Source organism: Ictalurus furcatus, chromosome 12, assembly GCF_023375685.1.
Source record: "Ictalurus furcatus strain D&B chromosome 12, Billie_1.0, whole genome shotgun sequence".
In the NCBI taxonomy this organism is placed as follows: Eukaryota; Metazoa; Chordata; class Actinopteri; order Siluriformes; family Ictaluridae; genus Ictalurus; species Ictalurus furcatus.
The window spans coordinates 20,851,278-20,877,545 of record NC_071266.1 but is presented as its reverse complement, the minus strand read 5'-3'; the positions used below and the strand labels follow the sequence as shown (position 1 = coordinate 20,877,545).

Genomic DNA, 26,268 nt, shown 5'->3' with positions numbered 1-26,268 from the left:
TTATGTACCAAATTTTCTTCACATTATTGCCACCACCTTGGCATCACAGCTTTCTATTTAACAGCAGGTATTTTTTTAATACCACCCCAAGGTTCACAATGTTTAAAGCACTGTAACTTTTTTTTTAAACCTCTGAGCCTTTACTTAGACAATGCACAATGATTGGTCAGTAGGAAGCTCTAACTTCCCCCAATCTTCTCCCAAATTTCCATTCTTCTATCAAGAAGGTTGTGCAGCACAGCTTGGTCTCCAGGCTTGATTGGTACGAATTTAAAGTCATGCCATTGGGAATTGCCAGTTCTCCAGGAGCAATCACAAGCAGAGTATGTGTTGGGAAGTTAGGAGAAGCCAGGCATTGTCAAACTTCTGTTTGGGTGCTTGGCTTTCACTGCTTAATTAATATTCTGTATGAGAGTTTGGTTTAAAAGTAGACAAAATGTCAGAGGCGTATTCTATCACACCAAATGTGATCTTTGAGCACTCTGCCACAGAGTTGTAATGGACATTAATTACTATGCAGAAAGTCTCCCTACGGGAGAAATGGCAGGGAGAGTCAAACTCTCCAATTGAATCCCGTGACATTACTACAGGATTAGTTTTCTTAGAAGATTTTGGCAGTGCTTTAAGCAGAATTTTTTTGCAAACGTCAAAGAAATTCAGATTGCACACTGACTCTTGTGCCGTTTTATTTTTCATCTTTCCCCCCAAATTTTGTATTTGCTACAACATATAACAATGTATAATAAAAAGTTAATTATACTGTAGTTATTCATAGACAAAGAGCAATAAACAATGCATGCATTATAATTTGTTGCTAACACTGCTTATGAATTATTTTAACAATTCATAATGCATAATAGACCTTTTCACACACAACCTACTTTAGACTTTCCATGTACAACAGTCTCTAGAGTTTACACAGAATGGTGCAAAAAACAAACAAAACAAAACCCATTCAGATCTCTAGGTGGAAATGCTTTGTTGATGAGAGAGATCAGAGGAAAATGGCCAAACTTGTCTGAAAGCCTACAGTAACTCCAATTATAATCAAATAACCTAATCAATAATCACTCTTTACAACCGGGTTGAGCTGAAAAGCATCTTAGAATGCACACCATGCCATCCCTTGAGTGACATTTGCGTTAATGAGCAGGTGTACAGGTATTCCTGTTAATGTGGCCGGTAAGTGTATATGACTTTCATAGAAAATGTTAACAAGGGTTCTGTTTGTTTTAGCCATGCAACATGAATAACACCCGAGAAAGGACTGCCATCCCCATCCGTCAGCCTGGTGAATCAAAACAATGTCCACCTACAACCGAGAAAGAGCCTTGCACTATCAATTCCAACTGCTTTCACTACTCCTACAACATCACAGGTAATTGTCAGTATATTTTTGTGAATGTGATTTCAGTAAACTCCAAGAAATCGTAGTTGGTGACGCTTACTGTCCTGCTTGCAGAAATAAAATTAACCATGTTCATTTTGTAGACTGGAGTACATGCCAGCTGAGTGAGCGAGCTGTGTGTGGGAGTGGCATCAAAACACGCATGCTGGACTGTGTGCGCAGTGATGGCAAATCTGTAGACCTTAAATTCTGTGAAGAGGTATGGTACTATTCTTTTCACTATATTGTGCTTTTATGTAAACTCTGCACATTTCACAAAATCAAATGAATCTCTTGTGTTTCAGCTTAATCTTGAAAAGAAGTGGCAAATGAATGCTTCTTGTGTGGTTGAGTGTCCCATCAATTGCCAGATGTCTGATTGGTCCTCCTGGTCTGAGTGCTCTCATACCTGTGGCCTTGCAGGTAAAACAACTAGACTCACAACACAGAGCTACTCAAGGGCTTTTTAAGGGTTTCAAAGGCTCGAGCGGTTTAATGATGCTTTGCTTCCTAAATGGCTCTACCCAGGACATTTTTGAAATGGGAACCCAATGTTGTAGCCTTACAGAAAGAACGATTTTCCAACCTTAGATAATATTAGAACCTGATGATCAGGTGGTATAAAATGTGGCAACAAGGATTCATTGAATGGCTTCCTAAGAGCTGCATAAAAAAATTGGAAAACAATCTTGGCTTTCTTGTCCAAATTGGTGGGATTTCTTCCCACTTCCCAAAATATGCCAGTACAGTAGGTGTACTGGTGACTGTAAATTGCCTCTAGGTGTGAATGAATGTGTGCATGCATGGTGTGGCATCCCATCAAGGGTGTATTCATTCCTGCCTCACACCAATTGTTCTTGGGAGAGGCTCCAGATCCACTGCAAACCTGACCAGTATAAAGCAATTACTGAAGATGAATGAAAAACTGGATTTTGTCTAAAACCAGAGTCTTTCAGAATAACATCATCAGCGTAATGACAGAGTAGGTAATCAGAGTTGGTGATTCTGTTACTTCTTAAAAGCGTTGTTTATGAGACGGATAATGTGTGTGTAATTCTATTAGTTCAGAAGATTGACTGTGGATCTATTAAATTTGTGCTTGAGGAACCATCTCACTACAGGAGGCTGCAGAACCAGCAACCAGAGTAAACACTGCTTCTGTGAAACTAACACATGCACTGACCTAAGCTATTGTGGCGCCTTTAATCTGCCCACACACAGGGGGGATATTCACAAAGCTGGCCAAGCAGGTGGATCACAGCTCTCGGTGATGTGAACTCAAGTTATACAAAGATGCTTCTGGCTGGAATCAAAGATTAATGCATGAAGAACATGCATGACTTGTTCTGTTAGCAAAACGAAGTCAGAAGGCCAGACACAGTGTGGTGAATAAATCATCTGAACAAATTATTTTGTGATTGTTCCTAAGCCAAGTGACAGCTGGTGCTGACTTATCTGTCCAGTATCCCAGCAAAGATTAGCCCTGATGTTTGCTGCTGAATTGCTTGGCACCCAGACTACAGACAAACACACAATGCACCTGAGCACTGGATCCAGTGCATACACAAACTACAGCACAAAGATGGTTAGCACATATTGTACCAGAGAGCTGTTGAATTCTTAAGTCTGATTGGTCAGAAGGTTTTCTATAACAGCAGCCCTGGCAGTAGTGCCAGAACTAATACAAACCACAGGTTTACATCAGTGATCTTCTAATGATATTGTTTCAATAGTAAACAAGTCAACATGTAAGTAAGGAGTCTCCAGTGTCAGTCTTTCGGAATGGTCTGTATGTTTTCATCACAGTCTTAAAGTCTTCAAGCAAGAGAAAGAAAGAGTAGGTGGTGAGGGATTATCTGTTTATACCTGCTGTAATGTAACTGATAACTGATAAGTCCCTTTAATGGTAAGTAACTATAAATGGTTAAAAACTACACATCATCCTTTAATAAAATGTAATAAAAACTACATGTCCTCCTTTAATAAAATGTAAAATTTTGTAATTATTGACATTGCTCTGGTATAAGAGGAGTGAAACACTTCACAACGTGCTGTTGTGAAAATAATTATCACACCACCCCAATGGTGATTATGTTCAGTCCTTGCTTTTCTCGCTACAATGCTAACCAAAAATCCCAACGCTTCTTCTAGTAAGCCTCTCAGCAGTGACATTATTATGATGAAAGCCTGTGGATAAGATGAATCGACAAACGCTATGACTAGCTGGAGGGCAGTTCACTGGTGCGGGACCCGTTTGATCATCTTCAACATTAAGGAGCATCACATTGTGCCCCCTTAGGGCTGTGTGCAATCAGGCTCATTAAAAACAACTCAGAAGATAATATAAGTGAGGTTCCTTGTGTGCTAGAGCACAGAGAATTTTATTCAATGGCCCATTGGTAATGCGATATTATAAGCATGGGGTAGTCAGAGGTCAAGGCTACAACAGAGAACACTAATTGGGTGTGCTGGACCAGGTGACATTTGGATGCAAACATTAGGAAGTTCTCACCCCTTAGCAATCTTACCATGTTGTAGGTGAGTCTTGTTTTCAAGCTGAATAGATGTGGTGTGCCAGTACTGACCTCTAATCTCAGCAAACCATTAAGCTTATGTTATAGCACCTGTACACAAATTGCATTTTTATCGCTCAGTTTTACAGTACGGGGTGGCTGTGTCTCAGTTGGTAGAGCGGGTTGTCCACTAATCGTCCTGGCCCACATGACTCCACATGCCGAAGTGTCCTTGGGCAAGACACTGAACCCCAAGTTGCTCACAATGGCAAGTTAGCACCTTGCATGGCAGCTCAGCTACCATTGGTGTGTGTGTGAATGGGTGAATGAGACACAGTGTAAAGCGCTTTGGATAAAAGCACTATATAAGTGCAGACCATTTACAGTATTTGTGCAGCTTGTGCAAAGACACAGCCTACTATGTGACAAAACTGCTCTAATAGGTGGAAAATCTACTATATTCCCCAAGGCATGAACAAATCCCTGCCGCTTAATTGCAAGTGTCCCACGGGTGCCACTCTTAAGCAGTGGGATTCATTTGGGATAAGAAATGTATTGCTCTTTTTTGCTTATGTTACAGTCAAATTGCAAAACAGTAATGACGTCTAATCAAAGCAATTCCAGGTACTGGAATTAGGCTGGGAAATGGCTCCGCTGAGTGAGTTATGTGTAAGAGAGTGCCATATTAGTCTGGTTCAGGACACGCATCGCTGTAGGGTTTGGTATCAAGTTATAGCATGTGATAGAGTGTGTAATATGAACTACATCCTTTACAGTAAAGGGATTATTTTTTATAGGGACTACAAATGCTGGATGGCAAATCTTCAAAAAGATCTCACGAGAGCTCAATGTATACATATATTTGTGATAAGTACATTAAGTGTTTTTTAATTCATTTAAATCTTAAATGGTCAGCTCTCTAGTTAAGGAATAAAACACGCAGAGTTTTGTACTAGGAAAAAAAACAATGAGGGGTGGGTGTGGTGCATCCCAATGTGAAGTAACTCGCAGTAACTCACCCAACGTTAGCACCCAGAAGTTGATTATTTCCCAACGTCCTAAACTGTTTCATTCTTCTTAGACCACAGGAACTTGACAACTTTTGAATGTATAAATTAACAACACTTCATACTTTTAACCCTTTATAGTAACATTTAATGTTGTGGAACTACCATGAGTCAAGTTGCTTCTTGCTATCACTTACATTATCACCAGTCTCTCACCTTTTTTTCCCCTCTCCTCTCAAACAAACAAACAAACAAAAGAACATGCAGATTGTCATGCTACTGAAAACCATAAATTGCTAAGTCTTCTCTCCTGAAGACTTTCCCATGGCAGAAAACGTATTGGCAGTTACAAAGCGATGACACTGGAGACTCCTTACATGAACGTTAAATGAACATTTTCTTACAGAAAGCTTCACCAATCAATGATAATCATAATATAATATCACAAAGATCAATAGTTATATGTTTTTCTTTCTTAAATAACTATATGTTTTTAATCTGTTTATTATCAGCCTTAGATTATTGTAAAGCATCTGGAATGTTCACGTCACTATGAATGAGTAGATATTGAAATGATCATTAGCGTGGACACGTTAATATACAGTAAACCCATGAATTATAGTATACTACAGAACTACTGTCAGAGCCATTGTTTTGTTAGATGGCTGTATTTAAATGAGACCCAATGGTCATGCATTACTTCGAGAAAAGTTTAAAGCCTCATTTTTATATTGCTATTTAATATACTATTCAATATTTATCTGTGTGTTGTCTATTACCTGTATCTTTGGAGAGCTTGTTTTTTGAGTCAGTAATTTGACAGTTGGAGTTGTTTCATTTTCTTTGTAGGAAAGTTATGGAGACAGAGGACTGTGATCCAGGCATCTCAGGGTGATGGCCGTCCTTGTCCCTCTCAGCTGGAGCAGTGGAAGCCGTGTCCTGTTAAGCCCTGCTACAGCTGGAGATACAGCGCATGGTCTACATGTAAAGTTGAGGTCAGGCTACATAGCAATTTGCTACCCTGATTTCATATACTTTCTGAATTGCTTGTTATATAACAGCTCTTAGATTCTTTTGTCTAGATCCTGTCTGGCTCAGCCCTTGTTCTTCTCTTGTGCTCTTTTGCATTTCTCCCGTTGTCAGGTGTCTGGATTGCTGAGCCTATTGTAGGGTGTAATTAAAGAGAACAGGGTGATGACACAGCTCACTGCTGTCTCTCTCTCTCTCTCTCTCTCTCTCTCTCTCTCTCTCTCTCTCTCTCTTTCTTGTGTCCCCTTTACTTTCTCTCCTCTGAGCTCTGAGTGGTGCCACATGCCCCTGTCACAGTCCAGACTCTGAAGAAATATTACCTCTCTCCTTTGTTCTCCACAGCTTTGACTCCAAAGGCTCAAATCTTCATGTACTTCCTTGGCTGCCCCATTATATGCTCAAAGATTTCGATCAAATAAACAAATAAAACAAAACCCCCTGCTGAGCTGTATAGTTATTGGATAACTAGGTATTTCTCATAATCGCTGGTTCTCAAAGTGGAGTCTCTGAAGCATGGCTGTTAAAAATATTTTTTAGAGGTGGAAATCACAAGCCATCATTATTAAGGGTATATTACAGTATGTATGAGATTAATCCAAACCTCAAGTTGCCTATAATAATCAATTTGGACCTTATGTATTATTTTGGTAGAAAGTTGAGAAATAAAAAGCACTTTGGCTCCAATATGTGTACACATTTAAATAAAGAGCCAAATATTTTTTAAACATTAATCTGAGAGAGTCTGTGGTAGGTTAAGTTGGTGCTTGGCTGCAGTCTGAGAGCATCAGCCCTATATGCTGCATTGCTATGAGGCTTTAGTTTCTCTCATCAAGCGAAGTCAGTTTTTATAGCCCTGCCATCAATATACATGACTTCAGGACTGCAGTGCAGTGAAACTGAAATGTAGGTAATGTGAGTCATCGCTAATGGCTGTGGTGTGTGTATGTGTTTATGCAGGGTGCTCGGTGTGGAGAGGGCCTTCGCTTCAGAAATGTGTCCTGCTTCGTGTCTGACAGCTCTGGGAGTAATGGTGGAAGTTTGGTGGATGAGGAACTATGTGGAGATCTGCAGCAGACCGTGGATGGAGACACACAGATTACTTTGGAGGAGGCTTGCACGTTGCCATGCCCTGGTAACACTCTTGCTCTCTCTCTCTCTCTCTCTCTTGCTCTCTCAATGCAAATTGTTAAGAATACTCATGAGCACATACGAGTCAAGTTAGAAATGGTTCAGTTTAGCTAGTAGGTGCATGTCTGACCATATTTGGAGCGTTTACAAGATAACTACACGATACTAAGCGTGATTACAGTGTCATTTTAGTCATGCAAAGTTTTTTCTTAGTAATTTACCCACACATTTCAAGAAAATATTGATATTCTCTGAAATTTTGTCATTTCCGCTGCCACTATGCCGTCACATTGTCCATATAAACATTATGTACTAGCTAGCTAGTAATGAAGACTCTAGGATACGATATGTGATTACAGTAATTATAGATTTTTTTTTCTTAGTAATTTAATAGTAAATAGTAATTAGACACACGTGAGGTCATGCTGATATTCTTGAAAGTTGAATCCTTATCATACACTGTTTGCACTTCTCAGTCCGTCTTATTACTAGTTCAGCATATTTATGAGGGATGGGAGGGATGTTTCAGCTGTGAAATAGATTTCCCCAGAGGATCCTACCATCATCCTGATCACCCAGCCCCAAAGCAGTGTGTTTTATGTATAGCATTATGAGTTCTGTGGGCTCTAGGGAACGCTTCACTAAAAACCAGGTTTATTCTTGTCAGGATCTTATTGTGATGGGTTTTATTATGCTGTATCTATTGTGGGATTTTGCTCTGCTGTGAGTATTCAGTTTGGAATCAAATTCTATTTTTAATCATGTTCTAACAAGGTCAGTGTAAACCTTAATTTAGCGGAACACCCACAAATGACTCTGTGTCTAATAAACTGGCAAGTTAATTGTGCTTCTGAGGCTGTAGATGAAGAAGGTTTGAAAAAAATAACAGCTTTACTTCTCATAGCCTCGGAAGGACTCGGAAGGTCTAAAGCGTCCTGCTTCTCGGGAAACTTTATGTATTGCGTTTAATTTTTACTACATCCACTGTTATTACCATAGAGTACATTATTATATTATATTATATTATATTATATTATATTATATTATATTATATTATATTATACACCCTAGCCAGTCCATCGCAGGGTATCACATACAGTTGCACACTTCTAGGTGCAATTTATCATACCTAATACACATACTGGCAAGTTTTTCAGAGAAAATCAGCTAACCCAGCGGAAACCCACACAGACACAGAGAGTACATGCAAAACTCTGCATAGACAGTAACCTGAGTTCAGGAAGGAGCTCACCGTACCACTTCGACCCTCTGTTACTAATAAACTGGTATCTCAGTTCATGTCTATTCTTTTGCTGCAATCCATGCTTCAGTATGCTTTCAGGCACAGTCAGAGTGTGTGAATGACACATTGAGCTCAGTGTTTTGACATGTTCTGTGCAGCTGAAACAGAGCTGTGACACAGATTATTAATATTTTTTTTCTGCAGCACAGAATGTGACTGCAATAATTCATACGCATTCATGTGCGTCTGTGCCGGAGACAAAGGAAGAACGTGAATATTAATGATGTGTTGCCAATTAGAAGGAAACATGATGATGTTTCTGCGCAACATTGTGTGGATTTATTTGTTATGGAGCTTACTGTGAATTTTTGACTTTATAGTTTCCAAAATCTAATTCTCTTGCTGACCTCTCAAACATACATAGTGAGCCAATGTCTGCTTGCCCTCTGAAAATCATGAGGGAAATCCCATCTCATGCTCCACTTACTGTCTAAATCCTAATTCAAATGTGTGTGACAGCTGTCCTTGTGTAGGACACATACACACACACTCACACACACACATCGTAATGAGAGGTACCTGGCAATATCAGGCACATGTACAAACACACAGATACATGCTATACTGTAAATAACATCTCAGTGCTTTAGTATCCTCAGCCTGCTAACGTGACATATTCTGATTGGGATTATGTATTTTTGAAAATCTGCTTCATGATGAATTAATATTCCTAGATATTCATTACAGTAGAACAGTCTGACCTAGTTTATGCTAATGAACACATTCTGATTTCATATTCCATCCTCATGATGAAATCCAGCACTGTATGCAGGTGGAAAGTGGAGATACTGGAAATACATTCTGAGTCGTGTTCCATGAATAGAAATAGAGCCCCATTCATTTATAGTCACTTTTATATGGATGTTATAGCTCATATTTAATTTCTAAGGGTACTGGTGGCAGTTTGTCCGTGATATTTGACTCACCATTGAGAGGAGGTGTGGTCTGATACTCACACAGTACAACCACTGGTACTATTTACTGTGTAGTCAGGGTTGCCATGTTTTCATTTTTACAGCAAATTGTAACCCAGTCATGAATGATGTTACAGGTAAAAAAAAAAAACAAAACAAAAAAGAAAGCAAGTATGTGGTGGTTTATTTACATGTTTGTTTGTTTGTTTGTTTGTTTGTTTTTGTGCTGTTAAGGCAGTGTATCTGTGATACCATTTTCTGTTATAAAATACATTCCACAGATAGTGAGGGAAACGGGTATTGCAGGGGTAAATCAGAAACCTGTTTGTACCATGGTGAATTTATTTCCTCCTGCAAAGACTGAGAAAGAGAAAGAAATGCTTCTACCGTTTCCAATTCCTGAAGTGTTTAGGCTAGTTTCATGTCTTTTTGTGGGTTTTTTTGAGATGCAGTTGGGATTTAAATTTTGCTGAGACCTGGCAACCCTGTAATGTGCATAATAGTCCAATATTAACTGCTCTACGATTACCAAGGTTATACTTATTGGTCAAGAAAACATTATAGCCACATGTATTAAAACTAGAAATGCACTGATTTTTTTTCTCTTTTTTTTTTTTTTTCAAAGCAAACATGAGTACGTTTTTTTGTACTTGTTGTTAATGATATCTAGCAAAGTGTAGACCCTGGCAAGTGTATGTCTTGATGCTCAGTGCTCGCCAGACTGAAGTGCTCTCAAAGCCTACAGTTTCTCTGCATGCTCACTTCACTGCTCCAGGCTCTTGATATTTTCACAAAGTTTTCACAGTTTTCAGTCTGCTTTGATTAGGTTGTCATAATTTATTGTGAAATACATCCAGATTGCTGTCATTTAATGTTCGTTAATGCACCAACGTACACTTATGTCACAGTTTATGTTTTGGGTATTGTGATTTTTCTTTTTCTTTTTTTCCCCCATTTATTTATTTATTTATTTATTTATTTATTTTAACAATATACAGTCTCAGTTTGCTTTTTTTCCCTCCAAAAATGATGCAATCTGTCATACAAGGACCAGGATAATAATGGTTCCAAACTAGCTTCTATTTACAGCAGAATTTGTCTGTCAAGCTTCCACCATCCATGAGTCAGAAAAACAAGTGGCCTGTGAGCTTTCACTAAATGGGTGATTCACTAAATTGCTGGAATGTATGATAGACACTAGAGATATTCTTAGTAACAAAGGAGAGAGACAGAAAGAGAGTTTAAGTTTTTCACAAAAAGAGATATCTGTGGAGACCTGTCTTACAAGAAAATCTAGAATTTCAGTTTCATTTAACTGTATTAGAGGAAAGTATTGATCAGCTGCAGCGGTTCACTTTTGTCAAATCGAATGGATTAGCCCATTTTGGATTTTTCGTTTAAACCGGCAAAAACTAGGCCAATCTGTAGCAGCAGCCTACAGAAGCCTACTTTACTGTTTCAAAAGCCAATGCGTTAGTTTCAGATTTGAGAAAATAAAATGCAGTGAACATATAAATTCAATTTGACAGTTATGCATGATTCTGACCTTGGATTTAAGGCAGATATTCTTGCACAATATGGGATGAAGTGAGGAGCAGTTTCTCCTTTTTAGGCTAAAAGGCAAGTATATACAGTACGTTCTAGATGATATTGAAAAAATGATGTCTCGGACGCCACTACTCAAGAAAAATTGGACAACATTGGAGACTAAACTAAACGCAGGCCATTTTAATCATCTGAACAAGCAGCTCAAATAAATTTAAATGTGTGTGTGCAGGGCCGTAGCTAGGCCCCCACCGCACTCCACCCATATCATACCATATAAGATATGGGCATGGACGCCGACATCTACAGTGCCATGTAACCTAATAGGGGTTTCTTATAAAATAACAAAACAAAGTTTTAAATTTTTTATATAAATATTATATCAAAGCAATGGCATTAATCCATTAATAACTTCTTATGAAACATTGTTTAAAATCCTCAAGCAATTATTCAAGACAAACTAATAAAATAAGAAAATACAAGAAATTAATAAAATAAAACCAGTTTATAAACTACCAGCAATATAATAATAAGTCTTTACAGTCAGTCCGGTGTCTAACAGCTGAAGTAAACATTCAGAAATGGAAAAGAATGCAGTCATATGTAAAATAAAACCACTTATTACTCATTGTCTTCATTTTTGATGAAGACAATATTCTGCTGCATAATAGAATATTAAATAAAGCGAATAGATTTATCCATAAAAGAGAAGTGAGTTGTAGTCGCGTTTTCATGAATGTATTATCTTAAAACAACACATCAGAAGCATGCAGGTCTGTAATCCTTGTGACATGCATATCCATTTTTTTCCACGTGTTATACAAACCAACTCTACTGTATTTACATAATAGCGTAAAAAGACATGGATTTTGACCATTTAATTGTTCGGTCAGTGCACGCCTGTACAGTACTGAGAAAATGATGGGACAGTACCGGCAGGGGGCAGCTCTTATTAGGTGTCCTATTCCAGCGACAGTAAATCAGGCAGCGAAACGATCAGGACACGGCATCCCATCACATTGACATCCCTACAGTGCACTAACCTGTCTTGTTAAAGAAGGTCTTGATAGACTGGGATCCAGCAGTTCTCCTGGCCTCCCTCTCCTCCTTTTCATTACATTTCTGCTACCCAGATTTATGCCCCCCCCCCCCCCCCCGACATTTTCAATCACTCAGTCTCCTTTTCATCCACTGCAACTTTACTTCTTACTTCAACTGTTCTCAGAGCAGCCTCAACTCTGATTTGTGATGTTCACTAGCTGGGGTGGGACTTACAATTTTATAGGGTCCCTCAGCTGTTTGCCATTGACTGAGCTGAAATAATTAATAACCATCGGACTAAACCATTTTTAGGGAGGGGGTGGAGATATTTGGAAAACTTTTTTCAATAAATTGCATGTTTTTGCTGTTTTCATTAAAGTCTCAGTCATACAAGCTGAAGCTGTAATAAGCTGTAATATATATATATATATATATATATATATATATATATATATATATATATATATATATATATATACTATAATTATCCATGGAGTAGGGGCCTATATAGTGTAAATATTTCTGTAACTTTTGGACATAAAGGCCAGTTCACACCGGGACGTTTTTTCAGCGTGTTAAATGGTCCGTGTATAAATCAGTGGTTGTCAACAGGAGTGTTCACACCCACGCGTGAAACACGTGCCATCAAAGAGTCAAATTTTTTTAAATGTCTTGCGGCTCATTTTATTTGGAGGCACCGTGTTAAAAACTGGCCAAACAATCAGATTCGCGCTTATGTTCACGTGCCTGGAGCCGCTGAAGTTAAAAACCAATACTTGGTGGCGCAAGTCACAAGCAAAACTGTCTTGAAGAGCACGCATCAATACCAGAAGAATAAGAAGAAGGAAGTAAAATGGTTATGCCATACATACATGAGGAAAAAGCATGAGTATGATTGTTGGAGTGGACATGCTGATAAGCACGAGAAGCAGTGGAAATTTCTGAAATTTTTCAGCTGTACGATTACAAAACAATGCCATTCAGAATGCAAACTCCCATAAGTAGCTGAGGTATTTATAACTATTGCAACTAAACCCTTGAAAAACACTGATGTGAAATGATTATTAGGAACCTGGCTCCTCTTGAAACCTCTTTACTAGCACCCACATAAGTGCATAAGTGACATACCCGAAATAAAATTCTCACTGCTAATAAATCCTTCTGCCTACACACCTAAAGGTGTCCTTTGAAAGCACTATATACATACGTATATATATATATATATATATATATATATATATATATATATATATATATATATATGTATGTGTGTGTGTGTGTGTGTGTGTGTGTGTGTGTATATGTACGTGTGTGTGTGTGTGTGTGTATATATATATATATGTTGCATGTTATGAGTAGCAACACAATGGAGCAAAAGCCTCAAGTCGGGCCATATTCTAGTTCAAAATTGATGAGGTCATGACTCATTTAATAAGATTGTCTTGTGGTTATTTTTTGACGAAACTGAAATGCAAGCATATATTCTACGTGCTCCATTTAATTCATTCAGTGTTGCTTTCTACACTAAATAGCTTTTTTTTTGTCTCTTTGTCTCTTCCCTGCAAATGTTTCACATCTCAATGATAATCCACTGATTGATAGTCCATTGTATTTATTTTGCACCTGGAATATATCGTATCGTATTGCGTGGAAGCCTGAGGTTTTCATGCCTGAACAGTTATTTACAGTACATTATATTTTTATTGTAACAGCAGACCTGAGGAAGTGAAAAAGACATAAAAACTGCATATATATATATATATATATATATATATATATATATATATATATATATATATATATAATTTATTATTAACAAATGTTGTAAATGGATCTGGAGAACTTTCAGATGCATAATTGTGAATGCCTGTTTTGCAGGTGAGTGTTATTTGACAGACTGGACAGCATGGAGTTCGTGTCAGCAGAGCTGCATAGGTGGAGATGATCTCGGCCTTGGTTCGGTACAGGTACGATCTCGAGCTGCGCTCGCTGAAGAACCGGAGAACCTCGAACAGTGTCCAGAGCAAGAGTGGGAGAGCCAGCCGTGCACAGGTAAAGTAGCAGCGTTCAGAGCACGTGAACCTTGAAAACACACTACACATAGAAACTGACATGTATTAAAGTAACTGAGTCAGAAAGTCTGGATCAAAATGATTCCAAAATAAAATCCCAGATGAAAATAAGAACAGTACTAAGAGTGATTTTTAGTTATTTACCTGTTTGAGTCAACTGTTCTGATAAACATACACATCTTTTTAAAACAGCACATTTAAATTACAAACACTATGTCCACACAGTGAAGTATGAAATCACTAATAGTTGAGATACATTATGTATGTGGTATTATTAGAAACTTTGTACATTTATAAAAAGAAATGGTCTGGGTCAATGTAACATCCATTAATCACTTTCGTTCCTCCACCAGAGGGTCGGTGTTATGAGTATAAATGGATGACTGGTCCATGGCGAGGCTCTTCTCGACTAGTGTGGTGTCAACGCTCGGATGGCTTAAATGTCACAGGTACTATTATTAAATAATAATGCATTTATTAAAGTGATTTTAAGCAAACCGTGGAAACCAACCAGAGTTAGATTTATGGGTATCTTCACAAGAAAGTGCACTGGTTTTATGGTGCAGGCTGGAACACATTTCTCACTGTGTGAGAGTGTTTAGCAGGACACGGTTCTGAGATAAGTTGGCATTAGGAGCTGTCATGAGACTATTGGAAGGCAGTAGAGTGTGATTACTTTCTCACTGTCTCTGTATAAGCTTTTAGCTTTTAATCCATGACACAGACATTTTTAATCCCACTTTATTTCACACTCCTTGTGTTGCTGGGGGTGTGGGGTGTGAGTGTGTATGTAAATATACATACAGTATATGCATTTAATAGGAAATCAAATATAAAACAACAACAATAAATTATTATATATTATTATAATTTCCTCATTTGTAAGTCACTTTGGATAAAATGCATCTGCTAAATGAATAAATGTAAATGTAGTAATAATAATAATAATAAAGTAATAGTTAATACATGGTTCCAGGTAAAACCAGTTAAAGACCCTGTCATAAGATGGAGACTGAAACAGATGCAAATGCAGGTATTCAGCTTTACTGAAAGTCTTTTAGGCAAACAATCAAAAAATGCCAGACAAGGTCAAAGTCAAAAACAGGTAAGGTCAAGTGATCAGCAAACAGAATAGACTAGGTTATGCAAAACACAGAAATCAGGAAACATAATATTAGTCAAACCAGAGTAACTATGGCAGTGAAACTGGCTTGGTAACGTCAGTAACACAGGGTAAGCTGAGCATACACTTCACTAAGGTGTATGTGAGTGAGCGTCTCTTTTAAAGCATGGCTGTGAGTGTGTGTGTGTGTGTGTGTGTGTGTGTGTGTGTGTGTGTGTGTGTGTGTGAATAGGGACCATGAGAGTCTTGTTAAAAGTCCACTGACTGTGAACGAGGAAGTGTGTGTGAGTTCTGGGAAGTGAAGGGTTTGTAGGCTGCGGTGCCTGACAGACCCTTAACCATCCACAGAACCTTTCTTGCCTGTTTAACTAAATGTCTTTATTGTAAATAATAAATAATGACTTAGTTATTAATAATATGAACCCACTGTATTGTAGTAGCTGGGCACAAAACAACAACAACAACAAACAACATGGATATCCTAAATATGATGCATATGATACATTGCTAATACATACTGCATAGATATGATACATTGCTAACATATAAGGTATATTTATCACATTTTTAATGTTATATTTTTGCTTTACTCTGGCCAACGGCTTGAAATACTAAGGCAGTTTAGTTTTACAGCTTCTTCAAAAAATTGTTCAGTAGTCTTAACAGACAGACATTTTTATATTTACATATATTATTTTAATGCAATTTTATTGGATGTAAGTATTTGATCAGTCATTAACATTTTCCAGTTCCAAAAATAAAAAAATAAAAAAATGATTTCAGTATTCAGTCATTTAATCCCACTTTGTTGAGCCATCCAAACAGAACTTTTTCCAGATGGCACTGACCACTTTGACAGATCGTTGCACCGGAGCTTCCAGCAAGCACCTCACCTTCTTCCTCTCAGTCCACACACACAGACACACACACACAGACACACACACACACACTCTCCTGAATATTCATGTGCTGTCCTAAAATGCAAGGCTTTATGAATATTCATAAGACTCTTGTAATAGGTGAACACTTGTTTTGCAGACCCCTGTAGTTTTTGTTTTTTGGGTTCTTCAGAGGCCACGGTCATACACCTCCTGATGACACTATAGCTCATTCCTAATGCTTCAGTAATCAAAAAAACATCACAGGGAGTGTAGAGGAGAGAGCTCTCTTAGGACATTTCAGGTGTAAACGGTTTCTGAATTGGCTGTGGCTCTTGTACACGCTTCCAATCTTGGATAAAATCCAACACTTGTCATGGAGAAGGTCCAAGCTCTGGATGAGGTACTGTTTTCCCTCTCTTATTGCAGAATGCAGAGAGAGAATGCCCTCTGACTGTCCATTTCAATATATTCCCATTGGCTTCTCCTTCATGCTATGGCTTATATATATATATATATATATATATATATATATATATATATATATATATATATATATATATATATATATATATATATATATATATATATATATATATATTAGTGTGTGTGAGTGTGAGTGTGTGTGTGTGAGTGTGTAGAGAGAGAGAGAGAGCAGGAGGTGAATATTCTTCATTTTTTCTTCTTGAGTGTGGAGGGATTCCTCAGCATCCTGTAGTGAGATTCATTTTTAATTGCTTGCAGCTCCTCTGTTCAGAAATGGCTGTTCACCTGGGACTGACTGCAGGAACTCAGACTCTTTTTATTTATTCTGCCTGTGTCAATATTCATGCAGTCAGCCAAGTGATGAATTAATGGTAATGTATGTGCGAGTCTAGAGGTCTGAACCATGCAGTTAATATGAGGCAATCCTTTAGCAAGAGCGCTAATATCTTAAAACAGTTGAGTTAGAGGAGGAGAGAGAGAGAGAGGAGGAGAGTGCTACTAAGAGAAAGAGAGAGAGAGCGTGTGAGAGAGAGAGAGAGAGTGAAAGAAAAACTTCTCTGAGAATCTGGTGCCTCCAGTGTAACAAACTGTTCCATAAAAATAAGGAGCAGTACCAAAATCTGGGACATTTGTATGTGTGTGTGTGTGTGTGTGTGTGTGTGTGTGTGTGTGTGTGTGTGTGTGTGCGTGTGTGTGTGTTATTTCTAAACTTTGTTTGCAATACTGACATGTGACCACTTACCCTGTAGGTGGATGCCTGTCGACAAGCGAACCTGTGTCTGACAGGTCATGTGACCCAGCCTGTGACAAACACCGCTCATTCTGCACTGAGGTTAGTTTGTGTGTGTGTGTGTGTGTGTGTGTGTGTGTGTGTTGGGGGGTGGGGGGAACAATCATGTGTGCATTCCCAGTATATGAATACAAATGAAATGTGAAAACACAAAAAGACCAAACAAATCATAGAGATGCAATATCAGAAGAATTGCAGAGTCTATGGCAATATATTTCAAGAAATGCTTCTGTTCCTGTTCCTGTGGATTCCTATAGCTGTACGTGTACGCACAGTGTGTGCAGGTGTGTGTGTCTTTAAATACGTCTTTAAATGTACAACATGCTCCACATCTGGATTGCTGTCGTCTAGACAAACAGCTGATGTTGACTGAGTTAGTATGGTTTTCAATGCATTATAGCATCTATCACATACTACTGCATCTATAACGTACAGCTACTGTTTATAGCATCTATAACGTAAGCGTTACCATGAACAAAACTTGTTTTGTTGGCGTTCCACATCATTAAATGTAACAATAAATAGATAAAAGGTGTGACATGTCTAACCCAGTCTCACAACAACAACAAAAATGTTTGCAGGCAACATGGTAACACTGTATATTACCATACGGATAGTTTTTAGTGTGTAAATTCTTTAGGATACTGAGAATACGGAGACATTTTGCACATACCTGTGTCGCCATACCGCATAACCGCATGACTTGCGAGCCTGATTGCGTTGTTCTGAACAGAGAAGAGGATTTCATGAACCCAGTAAGACTAATCATATGCTGGGAATGTTATGCATGAAGTGGGCAACACTCAATATGTAAAAAGGAAAAGAGGTAAATGATTTGTTACACACAGATCTTATTAAAATATTGTAGTGGTAGAGGTTAGCTTGGTTAAAACTTGTTGGTGCAGAATGTGGCATAATGAGCATTCGAATGAAAGTTTTATACATCGTTATGCAATATATCCCTGTGCCAGAACGCTGATATTCAACATTTTTCTATGACTCGGGCCTGGACATGTCATGACAGTTGCAAATGTTGGCAAATTGCTGTGGCGTAAGAGGAATTAAACACTTCAGGATGTACAGTTATTGGAGTGTAATAAACTCCAGTGTGGTAAAAGTCACTTGCTTCGTGTGCTTCTGCATCACACCCTGTCTTTTTTTAATTCCCTACATATTTTATATTATGTAACATGCTTTATATCCACAGAGAAATATATATGCAGAGAAATATCATGCATTCGTTTTATGAATCGAACTGGCATTGGTGGAAATCTGAATCTTAAATAGCTCAATGAGTTTGAAGATTGTGCATGCATTCTACAGGAAATGCCTGGTGTGTATTTTATCATGTAGATATAGAAGAAGCCTTCATTTATCACATATACATTACAGCACAGTGAAATTCTTTTCTTTGCATATCCCAGCTTGTTAGGAAGTTGGGGTCAGAGTGCAGGGTCAGCCATGATAGAGCACCCCTAGAGTAGGGTTAATGGCCTTGCTCAAAGGCCCAGCAGGGCCCAGCAGGGCCCAGCAGTGGCAGCTTGGCGGTGCTGGGGCTTGAACCCCCGACCTTCTGATCAGTAATCCAGAGCCTTAACCGTTGAGCCCTCAAGCAGTGTCTATAGATATATACTGTAAGGCTGATGAGAAACTCAATGTTAACCCCCTTCCAAGCATTACTCATTTCCTCTGTGGACCAGCTCATAGCTTCTGCTCATTTTCTCTGATGCTTTGGAGATTCCAGTCCGTTCTGTCATGTGTGTGATGGTCTGAGTACTGGGTTTGCACTGGGAGTGATTATCCTCCTGAGATTGCTGAGGGAATAGGAGACTCCCAGTGAACTGCAAGCACAGCAAGGAGAATACACATTGAAAATCAGTGGGTTTTGTGGAATGCCTCTGAAAACACACACAGACACACACACACACACACACACACACACACACACATATTCACACACATAAGCACATAAGCATTTAGACACAGAAGAGTGCAGTGCAAGCAGACTCATACATATCAGCTCCAGAACACATGCTGGGATTTATCTCATTCAAATACCCCCACACACTCCCAAACTTACACTTTCACACATCCAACATTCTAGAGAACTGGCAAATGACAAATACCAACACAGCATGGTAAAATGCTCAGTGACATCACTGTTATTGCTTCTTGAAATCATTCTCAGTTACAGAGTGAGACGACATGCAGTATAATGAATTGCTGTGGAAAAAAATACATCACAGAACGAATGACTAAATGCGTTCAGTTTGGCGTGGGAAATTGTAACTTGTGTATAATGTGAGGAAATCCTAGAAGTGATAGTCCTGAATTATATCCCTAAACTAATACATGGTCAAGGGACTTCATATCAGAAAGGTCATGTGACCCATAAGTGATAATAGGATGTAATTTGTTTTGCGGATATTCTACAAGAGTAACTCAAATTGGTTAAATAGCATAAGGTGTCATTCTTTAATAAATAAAATATGTAATTGTTGACATATTGCTGTGTAATAACACAAGGAGGTAGACAAGCAGCACGGGAACAGATTGACAGAATGATTGAGTGGGCATGATCATATTACTAATGAAGGACTTAAATTAAAATAGCATTGAACTTAAGTGAGTGGGGAATTTCCACTAATTAAAAGGCTTTTAGGATAGGAATAGTCTGTATTTAAACAAAGCATGGGCTGCTGGTAGAATATACAGTATTATCAGTGTGGTTATGTGTTCCACTGGTGTCTTTCTGCCCCCTGCAGGCCGGAGTGTGTGGTTGCGAGGAGGGCTACACTGAAGTGATGACGTCAGATGGAGTGTTGGACCAGTGCACTTTGATACCTGTTTTGGAAATTCCCACATTCCCAGGCGATGTAAAGACCATCAGGGCCATGAGCCCCACTCAGGCTAGTGCAAACCTGCCCGGACGCTCTGGAAGAACCTGGTACCTGCAGCCATTCGGACCAGGTGGGCTATAACCTTGCAGCAAAGCTTAATCCTTCTGCCTTTTTCACTACTTAAGAATGAACACATCATTTACATGTACATTTACAATGTTTACAATGATTACTGACAAGTGAAGCAGTACACATTCTGTGAAATATCTACAGAGACATATACATTGAAACACTGCATGTACTGTAAATGCTAAAGCAGTGAATGAATGAAAGGTTTATGAAGGTGATGAATCCAAGCTAGCTTGATAACTGTAAGTACTCAATAATCAATATAATAGTTTTGATACTAGTAGGTTGATATTTAAATAAATAAAATTGAAAAAATCACAAACACCAGACCCCCTGGCTACGCTTCACAGACCTGAGGAATAAACCTTGAAACAAACCAAGGATTCTTCAGTTAGTGTTGGCTGTTGATATTTTATCCATGTCTGCGGAAGGGTGTTGTATAAATATATGAAAAGCCAGTTGTATGATCAGTTGATTTCAGTAGGTAGTATCAAATGGCCAGAGGCAGGTTTTAATAATCAGGTTGTGAAGCAGCTGGTGTTGATTTGTCTGTGTTGATCATTCTTTACAGACGGAACACTGAAGACCTGGGTGTACGGCGTGGCCGCTGGAGCTTTTGTACTGCTGGTCTTCATCGTCTCCATGTCTTACTTAGCCTGGTAAGAACCTTTAACATTCATGACAAGATAATGTATACACGTTATGTGTGTTGTTCTTGTGAACGCTCTTTTTTTTAGGACAAACCTCCTTTACATCATGTCAGTTTCCTAAATTATAGGCTCGCCAAGATGCACATTCAATTACTTTAGGTCTTAATGAATGTAAAACATAGCATATGACATCCAGTATAGCCATGTTGAAATTTTGATCGCATTACATGTCACTACTAGTACTAGTATCATTTTTTATGTCTGTTTACATTATATATTGTTTTTCATGGTTATCAGACACTCCTCTAAATAAAATCATTTCTCACCATTACACGTCCATGTACACAAAATTTCTTCGATGACGCAACACATTTTTGTTGATCATCTAGGTCAAATAAGTAGGCACTTACGGTACAAGAGAAGGATAGCCACAAGGCCTGGAGTGGATTTTCCAACATGAAGTGCTAGAATAAAGTAGATAGGAATGGAGTAAAACACAACAGGGTGTGCTGTTAAAGGAAAATAATCAGTGACAGGGTGTTGTAATGTGGCCCGATTTGAAGTGACGTTACTGTTACCACCCTGAAGTTGATTATTTTCCAATGACTGCACATGATGTATTCATCTTATCATCATCTACCACAGAAAATTTCCAAAGGTTAGAATATTTTTATTTAGAAGAACATTTGATCTGTTTATAGTTACATTTAATGTTGTGGAATGTCTACAAAACAATATTGTTGCACTTATCACTTACATCAAAGCAGTTCTAAGCAAATGTTCCTTCACCAGCAATCTCTTTTTTTTTTCTCTCAAAGTTAGCATGACAAAACAAACAAAAAATGCAGCTTGGCATGTTACAGAGACACTGGAAACACAAAGCCTTTTGTCCTGAACACCTTCCCATGCTGAAAAACAAATAGCTACAGTTATACCGCTGACTATTACAAAGCATTGACACTGGAGACTCCTTCCAACAACGCTTAATAAACAGTTTACAGTAAAGTTCACCATATTTACAGCGACACATGTTTATTTTAATCCGTTTATGTTTGGCATCTACCATACAAGTCCTGTTTAATTTAGTGGTTAATTTAGAAATTATAATAGCTTACAATGAGCTTTAATAGAAATGTGTTTTGTTTTGTAGCTGGCACTACTGTTGAAGCTGCTGTTACAGAAAATTAATCAACACCTTCTGACATAATCCCAGTGACTTCTGGACAAGACCAAATCTTGAAATCTATAGACTGAGACTTTTGTTAGGTTTTAAGCGGTGAAGCCAAGTTCTGCCTCTCAGTAAGATCAGAGCAGTTATAATTTTCCAGTCGAATTTTTCCTTTAATACTTTAACACAATATTTTACTGTATATCGAATCTAACAAACTTGAGCTGAAGAAATAGTTGAATATTTCACTTTTTCAAGTGAAAAAAAAGGCAAAGTGTGAAGGGCACGATAAACAGCACTGGTATGCAGGATGCATCCGATTCTGCCATTAATTGCAGTCTTTTGGTCAACATTGTCCTCTGTTGGGCAAATCTTGGAACTACTCTTCACCATCCTCCCTATCAGTCACTTTCATAGCTTCCTCTTTTCCTATTTCACGGTCTTTTATAAGAAACATTCATATCAAATAAGTGGACTTTATTTATTTATTTATTTATTTTTTATAGCTAATCCTCACCTAGCTACAGTATTTGTGAGCTATGATTATTGTGTAGCTTGGTTATAATCTCGTATATTTACTTTTCTGCATTATTTTTTGTCAAAGTACTCACTAAGGTAAGATCCCTATCCCCTATCCCTATATCAGCTCTTTTATTTTGTGGATAGAATGGCAGCACAATCGATAGCAAATGAGCTTTCTTTTTTCGTTGCTTCATTTACATAATCTAGTTAATGGGAATAATACACAGAATAATACAGTGCATACAGCTCATAAACATGTCTACTGTACCGTATTATAGAAGTATGAGCTATACTATTCAATATATTAGATCCATTGCATGATGATCAGCCTTTTATTAACAGCATGGCGGTCAATAAAGAAATGTGCATGAAGTCTAACAGAATACATCTGGAAAATAGAATGCATATACTATATTCACAGTTTATCGGTTTGCTTAGTTAGTAATATTCTGATCTCACACTTACATTAAGTGTATGTGAGTACATATAATCATACTTTAGTATCTTCAGTAAGTTTTTTTTATTTAATTTATTTTTTAAATATAAGCAGCCTCTTGACTCTTGGGCTTTAAATATGTAAATATTTAATGCTGAAGAATTTGCTGATCCCTCAATTACTTGCATGTTTACTGTATGTTTCCCTCTCAGCAAAAAGCCAAAGAAGCCCCAGAGAAGACAGATGAACAACAGACTGAAGCCTCTGACGCTGGCTTACGATGGTGACGCTGACATGTAGCCTTCTGCAAACACCCCCCCCCCCCACCCCCCAGCTCCACAGCTGCCTACTTATGGACTTTAAAGATTATGCGTCTCCTTTTTTCTATGATGTTATGGAACCTCAGACTGGACCCCTATTTATAATTAGCCCAGGTTTGTTCCCTTTCCTGTTTTTTACGTTTCGAATTTTCAACTTTCACTGGAGCCTTTCACGAACTCGTATCTTCTTACGGAAAGTCTGCCTTTGCCTTTCTGCCGTCCTGTAACACGGACTTGTCTTTGGGGAAAGGAAAGCTGTTGGAGAGGGCGCTTGTGAACTGAGGCATTTTGTTGAGAAAGCACAAGGATAGCCGTTTCTTCCTCAGGCTGCGTTGTCTGGATTACTCATATAATTGATCTCACAGTATTCTGTCTTTCCATTTTCAGTATTGTGGCATGGGATTCTAAGTTGGTACTCTGGTTTCAGAGGCCTGCTAGCACCCGCTACACAAACCCTGGCCTGTTTCTCTCCCTCTCCCTATTCAGGTCCTGTTTTGCACTATATTAGTGCAGCATGATTACTTAGAACCTTGCCATAGAAAACTGCCTCTCTCAATACAATGTACAGTCTTGTGCTAGATGTGTAAAAAATAGCTCTTTTTGCAGAATGAACTCTGTTTACTTTAACTTTTGTTTGTGATAAGACTGGATAGAAATGTAAAAAAAAAAAAAAACAAACAAACAAAAAAAAAAAAAACGTGGTTGCCATTACCCCTTGTACAGCTGAAGTCTGCTAAATGTTCTTTTTCCTGACTGACTTTGTGCATCATGTAATAAGATTTTATTTTTTCACTCGGTGAAATGTTTATAATTTCATATCATTTCAGTTGGGCTTGTCTGATTTTAAAGGGCTCCATTATCCCAATCTGGAGGTTTTGAGATGTTTTCAAAGAAGGTCATATGATTTTCATATTTTATGTAAAGTGCTCATTGGAGTTTTACTTAATCAAACCTCTTCTTCAGTTAGCGCAACCAATAAAAAGTGAGATGAGGGAGGACATGATTTTATAATCTGAGATATTAGATGTCATAATATGAAAACTGAAAACTGCCAATTCAGTAGAACTCCTACGGGCTAAGCAATGCATGATCTCATTATTTAATGTTTTATTAATAAACCAATTTAATGTTCATTTATAAACTTACCATTCTCAGCTTACAGTAATTTTGCATAGATATTGATGTTTATGTCACTTAATTTGATCATTAATGATATCAAAACATTGCAGACTTCTTCTTCTTTTTTTTTTACTTCCTCCAGAAGCAGCTAGCTAACTAAAAACAATCTACTTTCTACTGCCCTGACATCTGCCTACATTGGATTTCCATTTATCTCCTGTCCCAAACCTAAAAATCTTTCCATCCCCTTAGAAATAGTTTATCTATGTAACATTTATGAACTTTATAACAATCCTCAAATCCATAGCCACAGTCCTCAAATTTAAAACAGTATTTCCTCAGTGTGTTAAGATAAATTGGGGATAAATTTAAACCCCCACTTAAATACACTTAAATATAACAAGTTTGAGTTAAATTTCTGTTATATTTAAGTGTATTTGGCCTGTTTATGACAAATTGTTAGTCTTGATTAGCCATATCCTTTAATATTGTTTTTTCCATGGTATGTAGCTATTCCCTTACTTTTGAAAGTATTTGCTGTTTCCATTTATAATCAGTTTGATGCACCATTTCACTGTAAAACCGGATAAGTTCATTTAACTCAAAAAATGTGAGGGAACTAATTACCTCATAATTTTTACGTTGATAAATCAATTTCTTTAAGCCAAATACACTTAAATATGACAGAAATTTAACTGAAACTTGTTATATTTAAGTGTATTTGGCTTAAAGAAATTGATTTATCAACGTAAAAATTTTGAGGTAATTAGTTTCCTCACATTTTTTGAGTTAAATGAACTTATCCAGTTTTACAGTGTTGTTGACAGTTTAAAAAAAAAAGAAAAAAAAAAGGCATCAGCCTTCTGAGTCACTTTGGCACTTCACTTGAAATAATGAAGTATTAAAACAGTCCTGGGGACAAACAGAAATGGGAGGATGAAGCTGAGGAGCGTGTGTTAAAAACTAGCAATGTGGGACTATATAATTCCTCTACAATGCATATGGTTCACCACTTTCACATTTTCTCAGCAGCATCATGAGTGCAATGTTTAATTTGTCACCATATTTAAAGAAAAACGTCCATGTTTACAACATAATCAAAGTCAGTATTAATGTGATAAGCTCTAGTCAACATGAAACAGGTGTGAGAACTGTTGGTCTCTAGTGGCATATCATTCACATTTTAACAACAGCAGTTGAAAGGAATGTTTACTTTTTCTTGTAAATACATGCGTAATGATTTTATTTAAGTATTTTCTGAATTTTCTGTATAATATATAAATATGTTGATTTTTCTTTTTTTTAAATGCACAACTTCTGTGTGTGTGTGTGGCATGTGTGTGTATGTGAGAGAGAGAGAGAGAGAGAGAGAAAGAAAGAAAGAGAGAGCGAGCGAGAGTCAATAGCTACTGATCTTCTCTGGGCCGATGCAGATTTACTATGTGAAAACCGTTGCTCAGCTTTGTCCTTTTCCTACAAGTTATTTATATGTATCTGATGAATTGCTGATAATAAACAACAGAAAAAAAAAAACGTCCACGATTTGTCACTGTTCTTACACTCATTACACTAATAAATAGTTTTTTAAAAATAGTTATCCTCCATCCAGTGATGGCAGTTGGTGCTGTAGGAAAAGATACAGTACTGTACACTATTCACTGGAGCAAAAGTGCCTTAACTTTAATGAGTTATGTAACATCTTGGATGATATTTTTAACTAAACCTTCAAGGAAGTAATGAAGTTCATAGTTCAATTAACTGCACTGCTTTATTCAACTCAACAGGTGAAGAAACTGAACCCTAACATTTTGCTTTTCCCTATTTCACTGTGCGTTCAAGTCCTCCTGGGAAGTTCGTATTTACGAGTT

The 26,268-nt window shown here is 37.7% G+C and overlaps 1 protein-coding gene across 1 annotated transcript in view; it reads left to right on the top strand.

Moving 5' to 3' along the window:
* Nucleotides 1-23,287, top strand: part of thsd7aa (thrombospondin, type I, domain containing 7Aa) — a 114,175-nt gene extending 90,888 nt beyond the window's left edge. Inside the window, exons 18-28 of the mRNA XM_053637446.1 lie at nucleotides 1,237-1,378; nucleotides 1,492-1,607; nucleotides 1,693-1,810; nucleotides 5,757-5,902; nucleotides 6,894-7,068; nucleotides 13,746-13,919; nucleotides 14,293-14,388; nucleotides 17,176-17,258; nucleotides 19,982-20,186; nucleotides 20,757-20,844; nucleotides 23,174-23,287. Of these exons, the coding sequence (XP_053493421.1) occupies nucleotides 1,237-1,378; nucleotides 1,492-1,607; nucleotides 1,693-1,810; nucleotides 5,757-5,902; nucleotides 6,894-7,068; nucleotides 13,746-13,919; nucleotides 14,293-14,388; nucleotides 17,176-17,258; nucleotides 19,982-20,186; nucleotides 20,757-20,844; nucleotides 23,174-23,261 (1,431 nt within the window). The 3' untranslated portion in view covers nucleotides 23,262-23,287. The remainder of the gene's footprint in view (nucleotides 1-1,236; nucleotides 1,379-1,491; nucleotides 1,608-1,692; nucleotides 1,811-5,756; nucleotides 5,903-6,893; nucleotides 7,069-13,745; nucleotides 13,920-14,292; nucleotides 14,389-17,175; nucleotides 17,259-19,981; nucleotides 20,187-20,756; nucleotides 20,845-23,173) is intronic.
* Nucleotides 23,288-26,268: the final 2,981 nt, after the last annotated feature.